Genomic DNA, 19,156 nt, shown 5'->3' on the forward strand with positions numbered 1-19,156 from the left:
TTGTGTTAAAACCTGTAGAAAATTTATACAGAAATCCCTTTTTTATGTATTTGTGCATAAACTTCTACTGGATTATCTGAAGACACATTGGAGTGTTTAATGATTGCAGAATATTTCACGTCTTTTTCATCCATTGAGACTTCATCGTTAATGTTGTCTGTAGCCTCCTGTGCAATGAAATGTAAGATACATCTGTGAGTATTGTGTTATTTCTCTTTAACTATTTCTCTTTTAGCTAAAAATAATTTCCCTCACTACCCAATAAAATCAACGTACCTTGCATCTGGATCTCTTACAGAATGCGTCTCCATTCTCTAACTCCCCTACATTCATTTCAGCAGAAACAGTGACCCCCTTTCATAATTAAATTGTGTACAGTGACCCTCAAATTATTATATGTTGCTGCTGCTAAATGATTATAATAGCACAATGCAGAATTATAGCACCAGAACCAAGCCCAGTTCATACATACAGAACCAGAAACAAGCTCAATACATAACTACAGCACCAGGACCAAGATCAATACATAAATAAGGTACCAGAACTGAGCTCTGTAGTGTAAGAAAGCATAAGACCAAAATCAAAGACTATCAAAGACTATGCAGAAGAGAAACAGCACCAGAATCTAGTTCTGTACACAAATACAGCACCAGATCTAACCTCCGTAGAGAAATACAGCACTAGAACCTAGCTCTACTCAGAAATACAGCATCAGAACCAGCTCCATAGATATATACAACAACATAACATAAGGGTCCTTACGGTTTGTTGATTTGAATATCAACATACAGAAAAATGTTACATATTTACAGAGCCCCTCTAATTTACATATATACTACTTCCCGGAATGTACTAATACATCCAGAGCCCTTATAACTTACACATACAGTCCCCCTATAATGAATACATATGGTGCCCCCTATCATTAATACATATAGCGCCCCCTATCATTAATAAATACAGCACCCCCTATCATTAATAAATACAGCCCCCCCTATCATTAATATATACAGTGCCCCCTATCATTAATACATACAGTGCCCCCTATCATTAATATATACAGTGCCCCCTATCATTAATACATACAGTGCCCCCTATCATTAATACATATAGCGCCCCCTATCATTAATATATACAGTGCCCCCTATCATTAATAAATACAGCACCCCCTATCATTAATACATACAGTGCCCCCTATTTTTAATAAATAGATACAATGTCCCTTGTAGTAAATATTGTTCCTCTCGTAATAAATGAATATGTACTGTGCCCACTGTAATGTCATGCTTTTCCCCCTGAAATGATTTAATAATGCAACCGCTTGGAAAATAAAATTCCTTATTTCTCCTCTTTCCCCTGGTGTCCTGCTCCTGCTGATGACTACCTACCCGTGCTGAAGACTCAACAATGTGATGACTCTCCACCCATGAACACATGATACGGAGCCCTCTGCAGTGATCTCTTTATCAACTGCATCATCACCCAAGGGCCCCCTGGATAGGACCCCGACCCTCGTACCTCAGGTTCCGTGACGTTCATGTAGATCTCATCTGTTGGAGGATCTGTATCAGCAGATGCTTTGGTCTCTTTTGAATGTGTTTTCCTTTTAGTCACTTTTGTCCTAAAATGAGTCGGAGAGGTCATCATGGAATAAATTATTTCATATGTAACAGGTGTGTATATTTGGTGTGTTCTATGGATGTAGAAGTATTGCTTTGCCAATAGCAAACCAGGTGGACAGACAAGGTATTGCAAGTAAATAGAATTTTGAATGCTTTATTGTGTTGCTGTATGGATGATGTTTGCTGAAATTTAGGGAACTTCTAGTTTTGTATGATGTAACCACAGACATTCTCTGATTATTTTCGGATGTTTATAGTCAGACAATGCTCATGGATTCTTACCTTGGAACTAGTTTGTACAGCAAAATTATTAAAGAGGCGAAAATCAGTCCAGAGCTGAATCCAAGAGCTAAATCCTGGTAGGATAATGTATCTATGAAAGAAAAACAGAACATTCTTCAAATCATCAGATATGGAAAGGATCGTTTGAAACATTATATTCAGAAGTGTCATAGATGATACATAATCATTGCTACACGGAGGAGATGGATAAGTCAAGGAAAAGAAGAGGGATGAAGGAAATAGAAGAGGGAGAATTGGAGGAAGAAATGAGTGATGATGAGTGATGATGAGTGATGATGAGTGATGATAAGTGAGGAAAGAAAAAATTGAGTAAAATGAGAAAATTAAGGTAAAGCAAAGAAAAGGGAAGTAGAGGGAAAGAGAAAATATTACAAAGAATATGAAGGAAAAAACGGAGACGGAAAAGAGAGAACAAAGACGAAGATGGAAAGATGAGTGAAAGAAGATTAAATAGAAAACTAAGTAGAAAGAAACAATGGGGGTCATTTACTAAGGGCCCGATTCATGTTTTTGCGCCGGGTTAACCGAATTTTTCCGTTTGGCGCCGATTTTCCCTATATTGCCCCGGGATTTCGGCGCCCACGATTGGATTGTGGCGCATCGACACCGGCATGCACACGATGGAAATCGGGGGGCATGGCCAAAAAAAACCCTGACGGATTCGGAAAAACCGCTGCATTTAAAAAAAAAAGTCTTGTGGGACAAGCGCTTACCTTCACCCACGATGGCTCGGTGAACTCCAGTGCGCTCCGATGCTCTTTAGCGCAGCAGCGACACCTGGTGGACGTTGGAGGCACTGCCTTAGTGAATCGCCGGAAGACCCGAATCCACGGCAGAGAACAAGGCCCTGGATCTCGAATGGACCGGGTAAGTAAATGTGCCCCATTGTGACAGAGAGTAGAAGGCAGAGAAGAAGAAAAAAGGAGAGAAGACTAATATCCTTGCCCCAGTTTTCTGTCGGACTTTGCACTTTCTTTTCAGTGAAAACATGCAACAGAAGTCCAACAGAATTGTGTCTCATGGCCCATGTTAAAGGTGCACCATAAAAAAGTTAGTTCACTGTGTCGGAGCAGTGCAGGGGGCGCCAGATTCATGAAGAATGGGCACCAGAAATCCTAAATCTGGCGCCCCCTGGACACTACACTTAGTACGCACTGCACCGACTTAGTAAATGTGCCCCAATGAGAGGAACAAGGCAAGCTATGCAAAAGGAAAGATGAGGAGAATTTGGAAAACCAAGGATAGGAAGGAGGAGGAGAAGGAGGGTCGGAGAAGTAGAAAAAAAGAGGAGAATAAAAAAAGAAAAAAGAAAAATAATAGGAAAATGCTAGTGATATAACGGAAGAGAAATAAAACCAATAAGAGAAAGAGGAGAAGGGGAAGAAAAGACATAATGAAAGTGTAAGAAAAGGAAGAAAGGAAGGGAAGAGTGTAAAGAGGGAGAAGAACGAGGAGAAGATGGAAAAGAAAAAGTCAAAGAAAATGAGGGAGGTAGAAAAAGTAGAAAGGAATAGCAGGACATTTGGAGGAAAAACTAAGAAACAGAGGAGAAGGAAAAGGAGGAGACAAAATAACAGAGGAAAGGAGGAAATACAGAAGAAATAAGTGATGGATAAAAGGGAACTCACCTGTCGGGGGGGTGGATGGAGGTGAAGTATCTGCAAGGATGTAAAATAACAAAACTGTAAATACAGAATCCTACAAGATCTTATTAGTTTTAGATTTTCATACATTGTTTTAAATACTATTTGAAATAAATGTATCAATGTGCAGGATAACGTGTAGGGATGAGAAGTCACTGAATATAAAACGTTGGGTTTCAACTGTGTCCTAGGAAAGAATCAAGTGAACTTTACTGCTTCTCGACACATTTTATCACATTTTTAATTAATATATATTAAATTACCAAAAATGGTTCCCCTTGGCACTTATCCCATATTTGATGATAACATTTGATGATCTTTATAAAAAAAAGTCCGATTGTGGAGCAGCACAGCGAGTATAATGGATTTAGTCCAATGGTGGGTGCACGCCTCCAACAAACCCGATCCACCGGTTTGTAAGGTCAGATATCCAAAAAAATGAAATGAAGCAGCACTCTGCTAAGTATAAAGGTGCACCTTATTTTGCCATGGGTAAATAAAGATCACCTTTATACTTACCAGAGTGCTGCCCCATTGCATTGTTTCGATGATCTTTATAAAAAGCCCAATTTAGGAACCTTCGCAGATTTGAGCAAAACAATTTCCTTTCCACAGAGACGGTTCTAGAAGTATCTCCAATGAAGTCACTTCCTCTCCCGATATAATTTCTCCTCTCATGCAAGTTTTTCGTCTTACGAGAAATAGTTTTACTCCCTTTTTTAAAAAAGTGTCTGTGGTGTCTACATCCAGACTACAATGTCAGCCATCTTATATTATTCCCTCTAAATCTTAATGGGAAAGGGAACTGCATGAATCCTTCTCAGGTCACCGATGATTGCAATCCAAATCAGCTCCAATTCTTCCAAATGTATAAATCATTTGGAGACATGATACATTTTTAATAACCATTATGGTGTAAAGTATCTAATGTTACAAGTCTTTGCCGGAGGTGCAACTCAGAGATAGGTTCATGTCAACATACGTGGTGGAACTGTAAATTACTGCTACTTGTGAAGTAGAAGGTCTTTGATCTTCTCTATATAGTGATCCACCTCCTTGGGATCTTCAAGTAGCACCTTTACAACTGGGACTGGAGACTTTTCCAAAACCAGACAGAGCCTCAGTATTGGAAAGGATTTAGTGGACACTCCAGCGAGGGTAAAAATGGAAGATATAAAAAAATATTCGGGAAAAACATATTATAACCTAACGTTTATTCGTATGGTTAAAAAGCCATGTGCACATGGAAGAGAGAGGGCCATTGACGCGTTTCGGAAGTTACTCCTTAGTCATAGTGGCCACTCCTTAGTCATAGGAGTAACTTCCGAAACGCGTCAATGGCCCTCTCTCTTCCATGTGCACATGGCTTTTTAACCATACGAATAAACATTAGGTTTTAATATGTTTTTCCCGAATATTTTTTGATATCTTCCATTTTTACCCTCGCTGGAGTGTCCACTAAATCCTTTCCAGTTCCACTCGGAGTGGCCCGACTCCTCTACTCTGTGCGACCGGCCAGACACGGCAATGTCCATATTATTGGTGAGCTGAAAATACCATTTTCTTTTTGTTACTATAGAGCCTCAATATTCCATATACTTACAACTGTCAGGTTGTGGAAATGATAGAAATCCGTTGTATGAAGACCATAATTAGTGAGGCTTTGTATAACTGCACCCTAGGACAACTCAAAGCTAAAACATCTGGTTCCTCTAATTCTAGCAAATATGGGCAAATATGGGCATAGTGGCCAAACTTTATGGGGCAGATTTACTTACCTCGCCCATTCGCGATCCAGCGGCGCGTTCTCTGCTCTGGATTCGGGTCCGGCCGGGATTTATGAAGGTAGTTCCTCCGCCGTCCACCAGGTGGCGCTGCTGCGCTGAAAGTCATCTCAGCGCGCCGGAATGCACCACCTCGGACCAGGTGAAGGTAAGCGCTTTCCAAGCGACACTTTTTCGGTTTTTAAATGAGGCGGTTTTTCCGAATACGTCGGGTTTTCATGCCGGCGCCGATGCGCCACAATCCGATCACGTGCGCCACAATCCCGGGGCAATTCAGGTACAATCGGCGCAAATCGGAAATATTCGGGTAACACGTCGGGAAAACGCGAATCGGGCCCTTACTAAATGACCCCTATGTGTCTAACACCTCCTGATACCTCTTTAAGTACAGCAAAAGCTCTTAGCACTACTAAATGTGCTTGATGCTTGTATTTACTATGGCATTTTATCCTTTAATGCAATATGAGTATTTCCAAGGAATTTCTCTTGTCTTTACTGAACTCTTATACTTCATAGTATCATCATTTATAAAAGACACATGTCCTTCAGGTTCAACCTAGAAAGGGATGGGATTGGATGAGGAAGGGATTTATGGGAAACAATTCTATATAACATAACCATCAATGTTATTTAGGTTTAATAAGGCATCTAGACCCTTCTTGAAGCTCTCTGCTGTCCCTGCTGTGACCAGCGCCTGAGCTCAGCTATTCCACAGATTGATAGTTCTCACAGTACTCCTTTCCCCCTCCTCTATATTGTGTCCCCTCTATAAACGCCCCCGCCCCCTATTTTTTCCCCTGTTCCTTTATGCCATTCATTTAATTGTTTGTATTTTTCTCTCAACTTGTTGTACTGCCAACAGCAACTAATTATGGCTCGAGGAAGTTGTTTGTTACATCTTTGACTATCCTAACTTACTATGTTGTACTTTTCTGTTTAAAAATGTTAAATATGAAATCTTTTTTCTCATGGTTATACACATTCTGGTTAAAAAAAACATAAAACACGAATAGTATCTAAAAACTCGAGATAAATTTGTCAATCAAACAAAATGAGATGGCAACATACTGTCATGTAAGGCAGGGAGGAAAGGTAGGCCAGCCCTGATACTCATCCCCTCCAATTGTCCCTGCTTATTTGACACCACCCATAAATAAAATCCCTTAAACTAGTTTTCCACTAAAAAGGTTAAGTATGGGGAAGAGAAAAAAAAACAACAAAATAAGTCAAAACAGAGAGCACAACAAAATGACACACAAGAGAATAAGTCCAAACAGGAGTCACGGCAAGAAAGCGGCGCCATACAAAATCCGGAAAGCAGGGGACCATCAGAAAGCAGAGCAGTGGTAACTAGTGTCTATATTAGGCAGTATTCACACACAGGTAGGAGAATAGAGTAACCGGCCTTGAACACCAAGTCTCATGGGTGGCTTATACTTTTCTAATGCGATGACCAAGAAGCAGTTGAACAAACGCAATCACAGTTTTTACCCTTCCCTACTGCTCAGTCCGGCACTGCAAAGGTGACACCTATATTAAAAGGGCTGCCCCAAAACTACATAGGCGTCTTACTCGCCTCTCATTATTGCACAAGGAGAACATACAAAGTTATAAATAAGATCTGATTATTTAGATTTAAAAATCCTCCAAAAAAGAGATTAATGGTCAATGGCTCTAAAGTTGTGTTTTATCTTCTACTGGACATTTCTGGGACATTTTTACATAAAAGTCTAGGCCTATTGGAGAGCCCTCTAGATGATTCTCTGGTGGGTCAGGTGTATACAGAAGAAGGATAATAATTATTCTAAAATTTACTTACAGCAGAGATAAAGAGGAAGGGTTCTCTGAGTCGTGTTCCCCCTGGAGTGTGACATCTCACATGTGATGGTTGTGTTGTCATCATCTAGCGATGGGGTAAATGTTATAGTAGATGAATTCTTCCTCCAGATACCAGGGACATTACTCTTCCTCCATTGGAAAGTTAAGGATGTAGCAGGACAGTTCCCAGGAGGAGAGCAGGTCACTGTTTTATTTATTCCGGCTCTCACCGACCCAAGATCCGAAATGACCGGTTCTTCTGTGAGGTCTACACATGGAATAATTGGCAGGATATCAGATGTAGACAGTCTATAAAACAAATCTTCCCATCCTCCATACACTATATTACACTACACAGCTTGTACTACTCCCCTCATCCTCAATAGACTGTATAACACTACACAGCTTATACTACTCCCCTCATCCTCCATAGACTGTATTACACTACACAGCTTATACTACTCCCATCCTCCATAGACTGTATAACACTACACAGCTTGTACTACTCCCCACATCCTCCATAGACTGTATTACACTACACAGCTTATACTACTCCCCTCATCCTCCATAGACTGTATTACACTACACAGCTTATACTACTCCCATCCTCCATAGACTGTATAACACTACACAGCTTGTACTACTCCCCACATCCTCCATAGACTGTATTACACTATACAGCTTGTACTAATCCCATCCACCATAAACTGTATTACACTACACAGCTTCTACTAATCCCATCCTCCATACACTATATTACACTACACAGCTTGTACTACTCCCCTCATCCTCCATAGACTGTATAACACTACACAGCTTGTACTACTCCCCACATCCTCCATAGACTGTATTACACTATACAGCTTGTACTAATCCCATCCACCATAGACTGTATTACACTACACAGCTTCTACTAATCCCATCCTCCATACACTATATTACACTACACAGCTTGTACTACTCCCCTCATCCTCCATAGACTGTATAACACTACGCAGCTTGTACTACTCCCCACATCCTCCATAGACTGTATTACACTACACAGCTTGTACTACTCCCCACATCCTCCATAGACTGTATTACACTACACAGCTTGTACTACTCCCCTCATCCTCCATAGACTACATAACACTACACAGATTGTACTACTCCCATCCTCCATAGACTGTATTACACTACACAGCTTGTACTACTCCCATCCTCCATATATATCCCTGTATTTCAGAGCTTATATGGTCTGATATATGGAGCCCCTGCTTCCCTGCAGGACTACAGTCCCTTTCAGGTTCCCAGTGTGGGGCAGCAGACAAGTGGTACCTGTGATCCCTGTGGTGCTTGGATCCTGCTGCAGTCTATGAGATTCCGGGACAATACATTTAGTATGTTACACATTATGTACACAGATTCTGCTTCATCAGGGTCAGAACAAGGATTTTTTAGCTTATTTTATCATAACACAGATATACAGTAATGTAACAAATATAGATGAGGCTTATATCTGGTTATTACTGCAGGATCCTGCACGGTCACTCACACTTACCTGTCACAGTGATGTGTGGTGTAGTTTCCCCACTATTTATATAATTATAACTCTTTGTAGGGTCTTTCCTGTCCTCATATCGGAAGTAATATTCCCCATTATCTCCTCTCCTGGCGTCAGATATGGTCAGGGTGCAGTCTCCAGTATCTGGATTTCCCGTCAGACGGAAGTTGTTTTTTAGCCCAGGACTGGATTTATTATTACTGGCTACAATGTTATTTCCATTATATTGATACCAGTATCCGGTAGAATTAGTGAATGTGCTGACACCCCGAGCAGTGAAGGTACAAGGAATGGAGACACAGAGACCCTCCTGGACACTGACATTAGAAGCCACAGTAATAGTATATCCACAAACATGTGTACCCTGACATGTGACACCTGCAGGAGGATAAAACATTGTGTTATTATATATATATATATACTAGCTGTAGATCCCGGCGTTGCCCAGGTGAGTAAATAACTGCTCTTAGCTATAACGAAATAGAATGGATTAAAAAAAAAATTATATCTATCTTTGAATCTATCTCTCCCTGACTGTCTCTCTTTCACTCACTCACACTCCCTGTCTGACTCTCTGTCACTCAATCACAATTCCTGTCTTTCTCTCTGTCACTCACTCACACTCCCTGTCTGTCTCTCTGTCACTCACTCTCACTTTCCTGTCTCTCTTTCACTCACTCTCCTTGTCTGTATCTCTGCCACTCACTCTCCCTGTCTGTATCTCTGTCACTAACTCTCCCTGCCTGTCTCTCTTTCTCTCACTCTTCCTGCCTGTCTCTCTCACTCTCCCTGACTGTCTCTCTATCTCTCCCTCTCCCTGCCTGTCTATCTCACTCTCCCTGACTGTCTCTCTATCTCTCCCTCTCCCTGCCTGTCTCTCGATCTCTCCCTCTCCCTGCCTGTCTATCTCACTCTCCCTGCCTGTCTCTCTATCTCTCCCTCTCCCTGCCTGTCTATCTCACTCTCCCTGACTGTCTCTCTATCTCTCCCTCTCCCTGCCTGTCTATCTCACTCTCCCTGCCTGTCTCTCTATCTCTCCCTCTCCCTGCCTGTCTCTCTCACTCTCCCTGACTGTCTCTCTATCTCTCCCTCTCCCTGCCTGTCTATCTCACTCTCCCTGCCTGTCTCTCTATCTCTCCCTCTCCCTGCCTGTCTATCTCACTCTCCCTGCCTGTCTCTCGATCTCTCCCTCTCCCTGCCTGTCTATCTCACTCTCCCTGACTGTCTCTCTGTCCCTCACTCTCCCTGCCTGTCAATAAGTGATGGTAGCAGATTAATTGGAGTGTAAAACTGTACAAGGTGTGATTTATGTGTCCTGAGTGTAAGGTGAGCGCAAGGTGAGTGGACTAAATAAATCAACCTGTACAGTTGCACCCGAAGTCACGTGACGAGGCAGCACCTAATTTCCGTGACACAGTGAAACGTACAAAGAATTTGGTGCAGCCACAGTAACAGATCTGGGCCAATGTGTGACACAAATCTGTTATACAGTCATAAGCAGGAGACCAAACTTGTAGGGTTTTATTATTGCACATCTAGATTTCTGCAAATAGAAGAACAGATCTCATCTTCCGGAAATACTACAACCTTATACAACACATAATTAGCCTCGAATGTGTCAAACAGATCTTAATAACTTCTCCAACACCAAGATATAGCATCAGTACATAGCACTTACTTATCCAGAAGAGAGGAAGGATGACCACAAGACTGACCCCCGCACTGCTGGGCTTTATGTGCTTCATCCTGACACTGAGATGATCCACAGGAGATTATGTGCAGATTGTAGAGTCTATGGAGGGATCAGATCTCACTTGTTACCTGTCCTGGTTTTCTGTAAGAGGAAAGCAGAAGACATTATATATACTCGCAGTGTAGTGACATCATACGTAAGGTAAACATCATGTAAGTGTATAATATATACAATGTGGTGCATAATTGATTAGATTTTCATCAATCTAAAGACAGTGCATTATCCGATCCTTAAGGGACATAAGTTTATATACATGATCAAACATTCAGAAAAATACATTTCAATATGAATTACTCTCATAATTCACCTATGTGGGAACCTCCTCCTGGTCATATTAAACAAATCAGATGCAATGCGCGTCTCCACAGCGCAACTGCGCACATCAGTGACGTGTAATGGAGAGCAGAAACTCTAATGTGCATGTCAAGAATGCGCATAAACTACAAAGACACCAACAAGCGCCATGTTGGATAAGTATACACCTTAGTAACATGTAATGGAAAGCCAATACTGTAACACGCATGTCACGCATGCGCACAGGCAACGGGAATATCCGGAAACGCCATCTTGGATTGGGGTTTAGTTCATTGAACAGGACACCTACTCGCCCATACACTATCAAAATAGCAATCTGCTAGAAATATTAAAGAATTCTCTTATCTACATTCTGCTATGAGCGTTAGAGAGTCTTATTGATATTAATAGAACTATCAGAATTTCCAAAGAATATATTCGGTATGTTAACTGTTACCCGAGTCATCGAACCTACAGCTTGGGGTTTTAGATGCTGATTTCTTTGTAGATTTTCCAAATACAAAATTGTTTTAACTTCTTTTTTTAACCAATGATCTAAAATATTTTCCAAACGTATCTGCATGAAATCGGGATTGATACAAAGTTTGATGCAGATTTCATGTGCAACTCATGTATGGAATGTTGACCAGAAAAAAAAAACTTTTCCACTTGCTGAGCAAAGTCCCATGCGCAATAATTTTTCAGTGCTTACCAGATATGTCTTAAAAATCCAGATGTGGACGTATAAAAAATTTACAATTTTGGAGTAAATCATGGTAAATCTGTGCAATTTTCATGCAAATAAACTCCATTGCCAAGCGGGCATAGACAAAAGTTTATTATGGGGTTGCAGAAGACTTTTGTGTGAAAACCTACACAAAAGTTTATCACCCTCTAAGATAAATGAAACAAGTCCAAAACCCATGACAAATAAAAAAAAAAAAAAATTTGCACAAAAGATAAATGAGCCCCTATGAACCTTATTTGTCCCAGTCTCTAAAATTGTATCCCCTATAAGGGTTAAAGTAGATCCGTTATTACAACAAGTAAATGTCCTATTCTATTTTCACTCATAGATGAATTTTTTATTACCACATTAAAAAATAGATCTACAGATGAGAGTTAAACTTTTTGACTTAAAATTGTAAAGAGTTTAAAAGTAACGAAACTTTTGACAATTTTCAACAAAATAACTGGATGAAAAACTTCAGATACATTTTGAAAAGAAAAGTTTTAATCATTTTTGAGGAGGAATTTTTGACATTTAGTTAATGTTAGATTTTAATTTTTAATTTTAATTATGTTATTTTAATTATTTTATTTTTTTGTAAATCATTCATTTGTAAAAGTTGTAGACCATTCAAATTACTTTTTGTCCAAATATACAACTTGATTAGATGATATCATTTTTTTTTAATTCTCTTTTTATAGAGTTTTATGTAAATACAATTAGTTAAATCATTAAGATTGTTAAAATGTAATTTATTTTTTATTATTAAAATAATTAAAATCAATTCTGCCCTTAAAAGAATATACAATCTGAACAACTATTGTTAGTGTGTAATAATAATAATAACAATAATAATAATAATAATGATAATAATTCTTTAGTGTATATTTTTATATAATTAATTGATAAAATATATCGTTGCCATCAAACATATAATATCATATGAAATTTGCCAAAATGCTTTCATGGATGGAAAACGACGCCACTTTTGCTGCCCTGCACAGAAGCCTCTTTAGCATCAATCATGACTTTCAAGAAGCCTGAACAGATTTCCAGCTGTAGACAGAGCTGCTTCAATGGCTTTGAGTAGTGTTAGTACAGTGTAGGGAACTGGTTCGGCTGAGTGAGGGGCTTTTCACTATGGTTGGGAGGTAAGAGATTTCCATATGGTGACTTTGCCAATTAAGGCTGCCTTGCAGGTTTGTGGAGACTTACAGCCATTGATGCTACAATGTGGGATTCTGGAAAATATGCAACTATGTTTTTCAGGATGAGATAAAGGATATTTCCAAGAAGTCTCCATATGGAGGTCTCTTACTTCCCAACCAACATATAACATCATGAGACATGTCTACACATTGCCTGGCCAAGAGGTATGGTACAGAGGGACAAGTCCGTAACTAATAATAATAATTTCTTTATTTATATAGTGCACACAGATTACACAGCGCTGCACAGAACTTGTCCAATCAGTCCCTGTCTCCATGGGGCTCACAATCTAATCAACCTACCAGTATGTTTTGCAGTGTGGGAGGAAACCGGAGGACCTGGAGGAAACCCATGCAAACACGCAGAGAACATACAAACTTGAAACCAGGTCCCCAGTGCTGCAAGACTGTAATTCTAACCACTAAGCCACCGTGACATTGTACCACACCAACCGCACAATAAGAGTCATGGACACTTACCTTCAGTGCTGTCCTATGGTAGGCAGAGTATATCTGGGAGGAGATAGAAGTCTTCTACAGAAAACAAGTCCTGGTATCACCATCTATAGCTCCTGCCCCCTTCCCATGATGGTCTTACTGTCTACATTTATGAACAGAAAACCTTAAAAGGGGGAAGAGAAGTTTCACCTAAAAGCCACAAGTTTCTAAAAAAGGTTTTAATGTAGCAGAAAAATAGAGAGAACTTGCAGTGAGATGATAGAAGTGTGAAGGGCGGAGGCGCCAAGTGGAAACAAGAAAACTTCTTGTTTCTTAAGATGTATTAGTACTGGACACTAGAATATGTAGAGAAAACTAATGAATCCTTAGTAACGATTAAACAATTAAACCCAAAAAACCTAAAAAGTTCTTCAAACCCAAAGTCTCTTCCACATCCGGCTTTTCACTTACAATACAGTTTACTTCTAGAAAAGGGAACCCATCATCAGGAATTGTCTTAATAAACCCTTACTAGTATGTAGTCAAGCAGCTAAACAGCTTTCGGATAATGTTTCTTTCATGGACCAGCAGATTATCCAGAAAGTTAGCTTCCACCGACCTCAAAACAATCACCAAAAAAATTAAAGGAAATCTCCCGTCAAATTCAATCATGATAAACCTGGGACACTTACTCATAGATATAGGTACCGTGACTGTGGGAATCTTCTTATCTATGACGTCTTTCCTTCTAAATTCAACTTTGAAGTTATGGTTGTGATCCTGAAGGGCACTGGGCGCGTTACCAGAGTGCTGCATATTCAAAGGCTGTTACACTGAGCACAACATGCATCACCCAATCCCTTACTCTCTCTCTTCTCCCAATGCATGCGTAATCTAACAGAACAGAAGGGGCGGGGGAGAACTGCTCTGCTCATTGTAACAGCCTGTGAAGCTACAGCACTAAGTGGCTTTGGAAACACCAAGCAGAATTATTCAGGTTCCTTAGAATAATTATAAAAGTTGCTTTTAGGAGGATAAAGTGGATCGGGCATAGAAAAGAATTGAAGGGAAAATAAACACCATGTGCAGCAACGTTTAACTTGACACTTAATGTATGTTAAATTCATTTTTAAACAAACATTGAATTGACTTTAACACAAAAAAAAAAAAATTAAATCAAAAAAATTCCCATAACTATGAAATTATACTATTTAAATTAAACTTTTCTACATCTAACTGTAATATGTCTTACAGTAATCGCTATTGAGGGACTTGTCGGACTTCTTGTTTCACATATCTTTACTGTAAACCTTCACTCATCACACTTTTTGCTGTTTTTTCGTTAAACTTATATATTGTTTCTTTTTCACAAGTCAAATTTTTTTGCACTTGTTTTATTTTAGGAAGTTGTGGTGTTTGAGTTTCATCTTCCCATATTGATAAAATTAGATGATGAGACTATTCAACGATAGACACGTGAGAAAGCTCATCGCGGAGGCAGAGGAGGCGAAGTGGTAAGGACAATCTAAACACTTAAACTATCTATGAAGTATAGATGTAGTAAGATTAACTCAATGCATTATAAATTACCAATCCTGAGTGCTAACCCCTTCCCCTCTTCTAACAACTTTTCCATGGCTTCAATGGCTTCTTCTGAGACAAGATGTCGTGATGCAGATTCTTATTACACCGCAGAGGGTCAAGTTTTAGAGTTGGGGTTGTTAAAGTGGAAGGGCGTTGCTGTGGTCTGAGGTTCTTGTAGGTTGTGGTGGGGATATGACATCAAAGTGGTGGGGGGCAAGGCTTGTGTCTGGTGAGACAGGGACTTCACCATACGAGATCACTCTGTCCAACCAGCCGATATTCTGTTGGGGTCAGCTGTACAGGTACTTGTGCATGTGCCTACCGGGATGTATTTAGTTTACTACTTGGTTCGACCTGCAAGGAGGTAGATATAGTCTATCTTTAATCAGATCTTTAATACTTTTTTCAAAAATCTTAGAAAATCCTGTACCTGGGCAGGCTGATGAAAAAAAGTGCACTTACCCAGTTTGGGCTCAGTCGTGCACTTATGGTCTTCAGCACCAGTGGCAGCACCATAGGTTGCCGGTTTCCACTTCCAGCGGAGAGTTCATCCTGGAGACCACTGCAAGTCTGAAGCCCGGAGCCAGGACTTGGTAGGTAAACTTTTATTTAAAAAAAAATCAAGTTAAGATTTACTTTAAGTGCTATAGCGAATAAAGGACATCTAACACCAGGATGAAGGATTGCAAACCCATCACACTGACATACTGGTGTGTGCCCCCTCTGGCCCAATCTGCTCTTCATTTAGATTTTTATGACATTGTTTTTAAGAATAAAAATCTTTACAAATTATGCAAATGAGTCTGAGGGGCTCCGGGCTCCATAGGTGTCAATAGAGCCTGGAGCTCCTCAGTCTAATTTGCATATTTGTTTTAGTAAAATCCAGGGCATAAGAAGCTAAAAGAGGAGAAGTTTCTTCAAGAGAGGGCACATGGGGGCCAGTATGTCAGTGTGCTGGGTTTACAATCCTTCATCCTGCTGGTAGATGTCTTTAAGGTACATTTAGAGGTGAGGAACCGGAAGCAGCATGACTGCAGTACTAAGCACTGCACGATGTGAGGATGTTGCTTGCTGCTCCCGCCTGCCCCACACATTAACCCCGCGCCTCGATCCCGAGGACCACTCAGAGTTTTGCAGGACGGAGAGGATCTCTTGCCCCACTATCAATCACCCCTGCCTGCCAGCAGAAGGTGAGGAGCTTGTCTGCACTCGTGAAGCTGGTGTGCAGAGCTCATGGAACGGGACTACATGCTGAGACTCAGTGGGAGAGAGACGCTCTGCAGTCCTGTGCTGTAATAGAGCTGCTTTAGAGTTTCTTCCTCTCCTCTGTGAACCACGTGGAAAGCAGAGGGGGCCACTGTTTGTATTTTGGCCCCTGGAGAATCTGCATGCAGAGGAGGAGCTGTCTGGAATGCCAGAGTTGTTAACTCCAAAGGTGCTGACAGTTTCCACGATGAGAGGAGTTAATCTGAATATCTGAAGGGGACTCTCCATGTGTCCACCGTCTGAAGCAAGGAGTTTAGGAGTAGATCCATGTGCCCTGTTGCAGTAGCTCCAAGTGGTGAGATAAAGGAATCATTGCATTGTCTACTCTTAGCCACTAACACAACTAAATCTCTACTAATAGGCTGTGCAATTGCAGCATCGTGCTGGTGCTTTGCTTAATAACAAGGACAGCTATACTAACTGTTTTCAGGACTTTATGATCCCTTGTGACCGGGCGGACATTAACAATATTTAAATCAGCTAACCTACTCTAGGATTCATGACTGTATCTAACTACTAATCCTGCTCTCTTAATGGACATGCCGTCTCTGTGACTACTAAGTATAACCGACCACCATAGCTGGCTTCGAAATTTGCAAGTGGCTTAAATATTGGCTAAGGGATTGTGAGAAAAAAAAAAGAGTTATTATATTGCTCACCCTTAGACACTAACCTAATTAACAATCTACTAAAAGTCTGTGTAATAGCAGTGTTGTGTGGGCGCTATGCTAAATAACTAAGGCAGCTATATTAACTGTTTTTCTTATGAATTTGGGTGATCTACGGCGTCCTAATAATTACTAAATCAATCTTTCTACCCTATGGGACATGTTTGTCTAATTACTAAATCTGCTTGCTTAATGATCATGCTACTGTTATAACTATTAACCAAATCAACACTAGCTATAATATCTGGCTCTGAAGTGTGTATTTTGGCATATAATCTGAATTCCTATATTATATACATTAAGCCATATAGGAGAGCAGGTAGCTCCGGGCAGCATGGCTCCAAAAGGGGACAAAACAGAAAAACGTAAATCTCAAGGGACTACCTCACCCAAAGAAAAGTTATCTAATAAAGGGGATAACAAATTGGATAAAATGTGGCAATCGCCACAAACTAGAACTAAAGCCAGCCAGAAAATCAGTGGGGAGGCTAAAGGCCCACCTAAAACAGGCTTGATGGAGACTACGCACCCTAGTGGTATAGTAGTGGAGGAAAGTGTTACGGAAATAGTTAATACGGAAAATATGTTAGTGGATAAAAATTCGGTCTCAGAAATTTTGCAGGCGATTAAGACTTGTAATAACTCAATACTCGACCTCACTAACAAATTTGATACAGAAATAACGGAGATTAGAGGTGATCTAAAGAAAATAAGGAAAAAAATGAAGAATAATGATTTAAAAACTGCAGAAATGATTAATGAAATAACGGATCTCAATAAAGAGGTTCATAATTTACGAGCAGGCAAACTTGAATTACAGGATAGAATTAATGAAATGGAAGATGGATCGCGCAGATCTAATCTCCGTTTTATTGGAATTCCGGAAGGGGCAGAGGGTAAAAATCCTGTGAAGTTCATGGGGAATTGGATCATAGAGACAGTGGGTAAAGATCAACTATCTCCTTTGTTTTGTGTAGAAAGGGCCCACCGGGTGCCCGGAAAACCCCTACCACCTGGGGCGGGCGCAAGACATTTTCTGGTTAAATTATTAATTTCTAATGACAGGGACACAGTTCTGAAAAAACTGAGAGAAAAAGGGGAAGTGTTTGTTGACGGCTCAAGAGCGATGTGCTTCCCTGATTACTCTAGAGCAACACAGGCTAAAAGAAGAAGTTTTTATGATATTAAAAAAAGACTACAAAAAGCCAACTTAAGATATTCTTTACTATTCCCCTCAAAATTGAGAGTAATACACCAGGACAAGGCAATTTTTCTGAACTCTCCGGAAGAAGCAGTGGAGTGGTTGGATGCTAAAGGATGGTGATACACTCAAAATTGTAGAGAGTTCTGGAAAAAATAATCATGGGAAATTAGGTATTAGTATATGGTAGAACTGGTCGGGATCTGGACGTGGGGGTGGGGCGGGGTTAGGGAGGAGTGCGGTTGGAAGGAGAGAGACCCACATGTTGTGTTGCGGGTCATCGGGGGGGGGGGGGGCCCAGTCAGCGGGGTTATGGGTTTTTTTTTTTTTCTTCTTCTTTTTTTTTCCCCTTGCTGAAAAATGAGTACTAAAATCTTGGCCTGGAATGTTAGAGGACTCGGGGATAATATAAAACAGATGGCTGTGTTTGACTGTGTGCAAAGACATCTCCCAGCTATTGTAGCTCTTATTGAGACACACTTAACACAAGAGACCTTATGGAGAGTTAAACGAAACTGGATAGGTATTCAATATCACTCATGTCACACTTCATTCTCTAGAGGAGTCAGTGTACTCATCCATCAAAGTATAGACCTCAAAATTCTTAGATCTAAAGTAGATGAAAATGGACGATTTATTTTTTTGGAGGGTATTTTAGAGGGTCTTCGGTGTATCCTTGCATTCGTGTATATCCCTCCACCTTTCTCCCTTGAAGTTATTAAACAATTACTTATCTTCATGGAGAAAAGTCCAGATTGCCCGGTATTATCATGTGGAGACTATAATTCTGTGATGAATGGAAAATTAGACAGAAGCTCATGCGACCCCTCTAAGAGATTGGAGGGGGATTCGCCTCTAAAAAGAATGTGTGATGAAGTCGGGCTGATGGACGTTTGGAGAGGGAAGTACTTTAATAAGACCGCCTTCTCTTGTTTCAGTAGTTCATATAGAACAATGTCAAGGATTGATATGGCACTGTGCAATGATACTTGTTTGGAATATATAAATAGGATGAAATATGAGCCAAGCAGCTTATCAGACCATTATCTTGTGATGGTCGACCTTAAGACAAAGAAAGATAGGAATGGATACAGTTCTCCATTCAGAGTAAATGCACATTGGCTATCGATACTTGACATGGATCAGGAGTTAATGAAGGAAATCAAAGAATTCTGGGATAGGAATAAACAAGAAATGGATACTAGATTGGCTTGGGATACATTGAAGGCCTATATCCGGGGCATCCTATATAATAAAATTCAATGGGCAAAAAAAACTAAAAGGATGCAAGAGGATATGTA

General features: G+C 40.2%; 2 protein-coding genes across 3 annotated transcripts in view; one reads left to right on the forward strand and one right to left on the reverse strand.

The window, feature by feature from the left end:
- On the reverse strand, window positions 1-10,458 carry LOC140065846 (myeloid cell surface antigen CD33-like). Its single transcript, XM_072113402.1, has 7 exons — window positions 10,392-10,458; window positions 8,711-9,091; window positions 7,172-7,438; window positions 3,554-3,583; window positions 1,905-1,995; window positions 1,519-1,621; window positions 1-167 (listed from the first exon to the last, which is right to left on the reverse strand). The coding sequence occupies exons 1-7, from the start codon at window positions 10,456-10,458 to the stop codon at window positions 24-26; spliced, it is 1,083 nt and encodes a 360-aa protein (XP_071969503.1). The 3' UTR covers window positions 1-23.
- A 4,725-nt stretch (window positions 10,459-15,183) lies between these two features.
- Window positions 15,184-19,156, forward strand: part of LOC140134567 (myeloid cell surface antigen CD33-like) — a 336,522-nt gene continuing 332,549 nt past the window's right edge. The window contains exon 1 of one of the 2 annotated variants that reach the window (XM_072154968.1): window positions 15,184-15,313. The gene's annotated coding sequence lies outside the window, so the exon portion shown is untranslated. Of the gene's footprint in view, window positions 15,314-15,781; window positions 16,282-19,156 lie in introns of those variants that run through there. The other variant, XM_072154967.1, reaches the window with a different exon arrangement.

The sequence above is a fragment of the Engystomops pustulosus genome, chromosome 6 (genome assembly GCF_040894005.1).
Source record: "Engystomops pustulosus chromosome 6, aEngPut4.maternal, whole genome shotgun sequence".
NCBI classification, from domain to species: Eukaryota; Metazoa; Chordata; class Amphibia; order Anura; family Leptodactylidae; genus Engystomops; species Engystomops pustulosus.

What these genes read in the sequence shown, in the direction of transcription:
- LOC140065846 (XM_072113402.1), bottom strand. Translation starts at nt 10,458, where the DNA reads ATGAAGCACATAAAGCCCAGCAGTGCGGGGGTCAGTCTTGTGGTCATC. An exon ending in TCCATCCACCCCCCCGACAG is followed by an intron (nt 1,996 to 3,553) that starts GTGAGTTCCCTT and finishes TTTCTTTCATAG; the next exon opens with ATACATTATCCTACCAGGAT. An exon ending in CTGTACAAACTAGTTCCAAG is followed by an intron (nt 1,622 to 1,904) that starts GTAAGAATCCAT and finishes GACTCATTTTAG; the next exon opens with GACAAAAGTGACTAAAAGGA.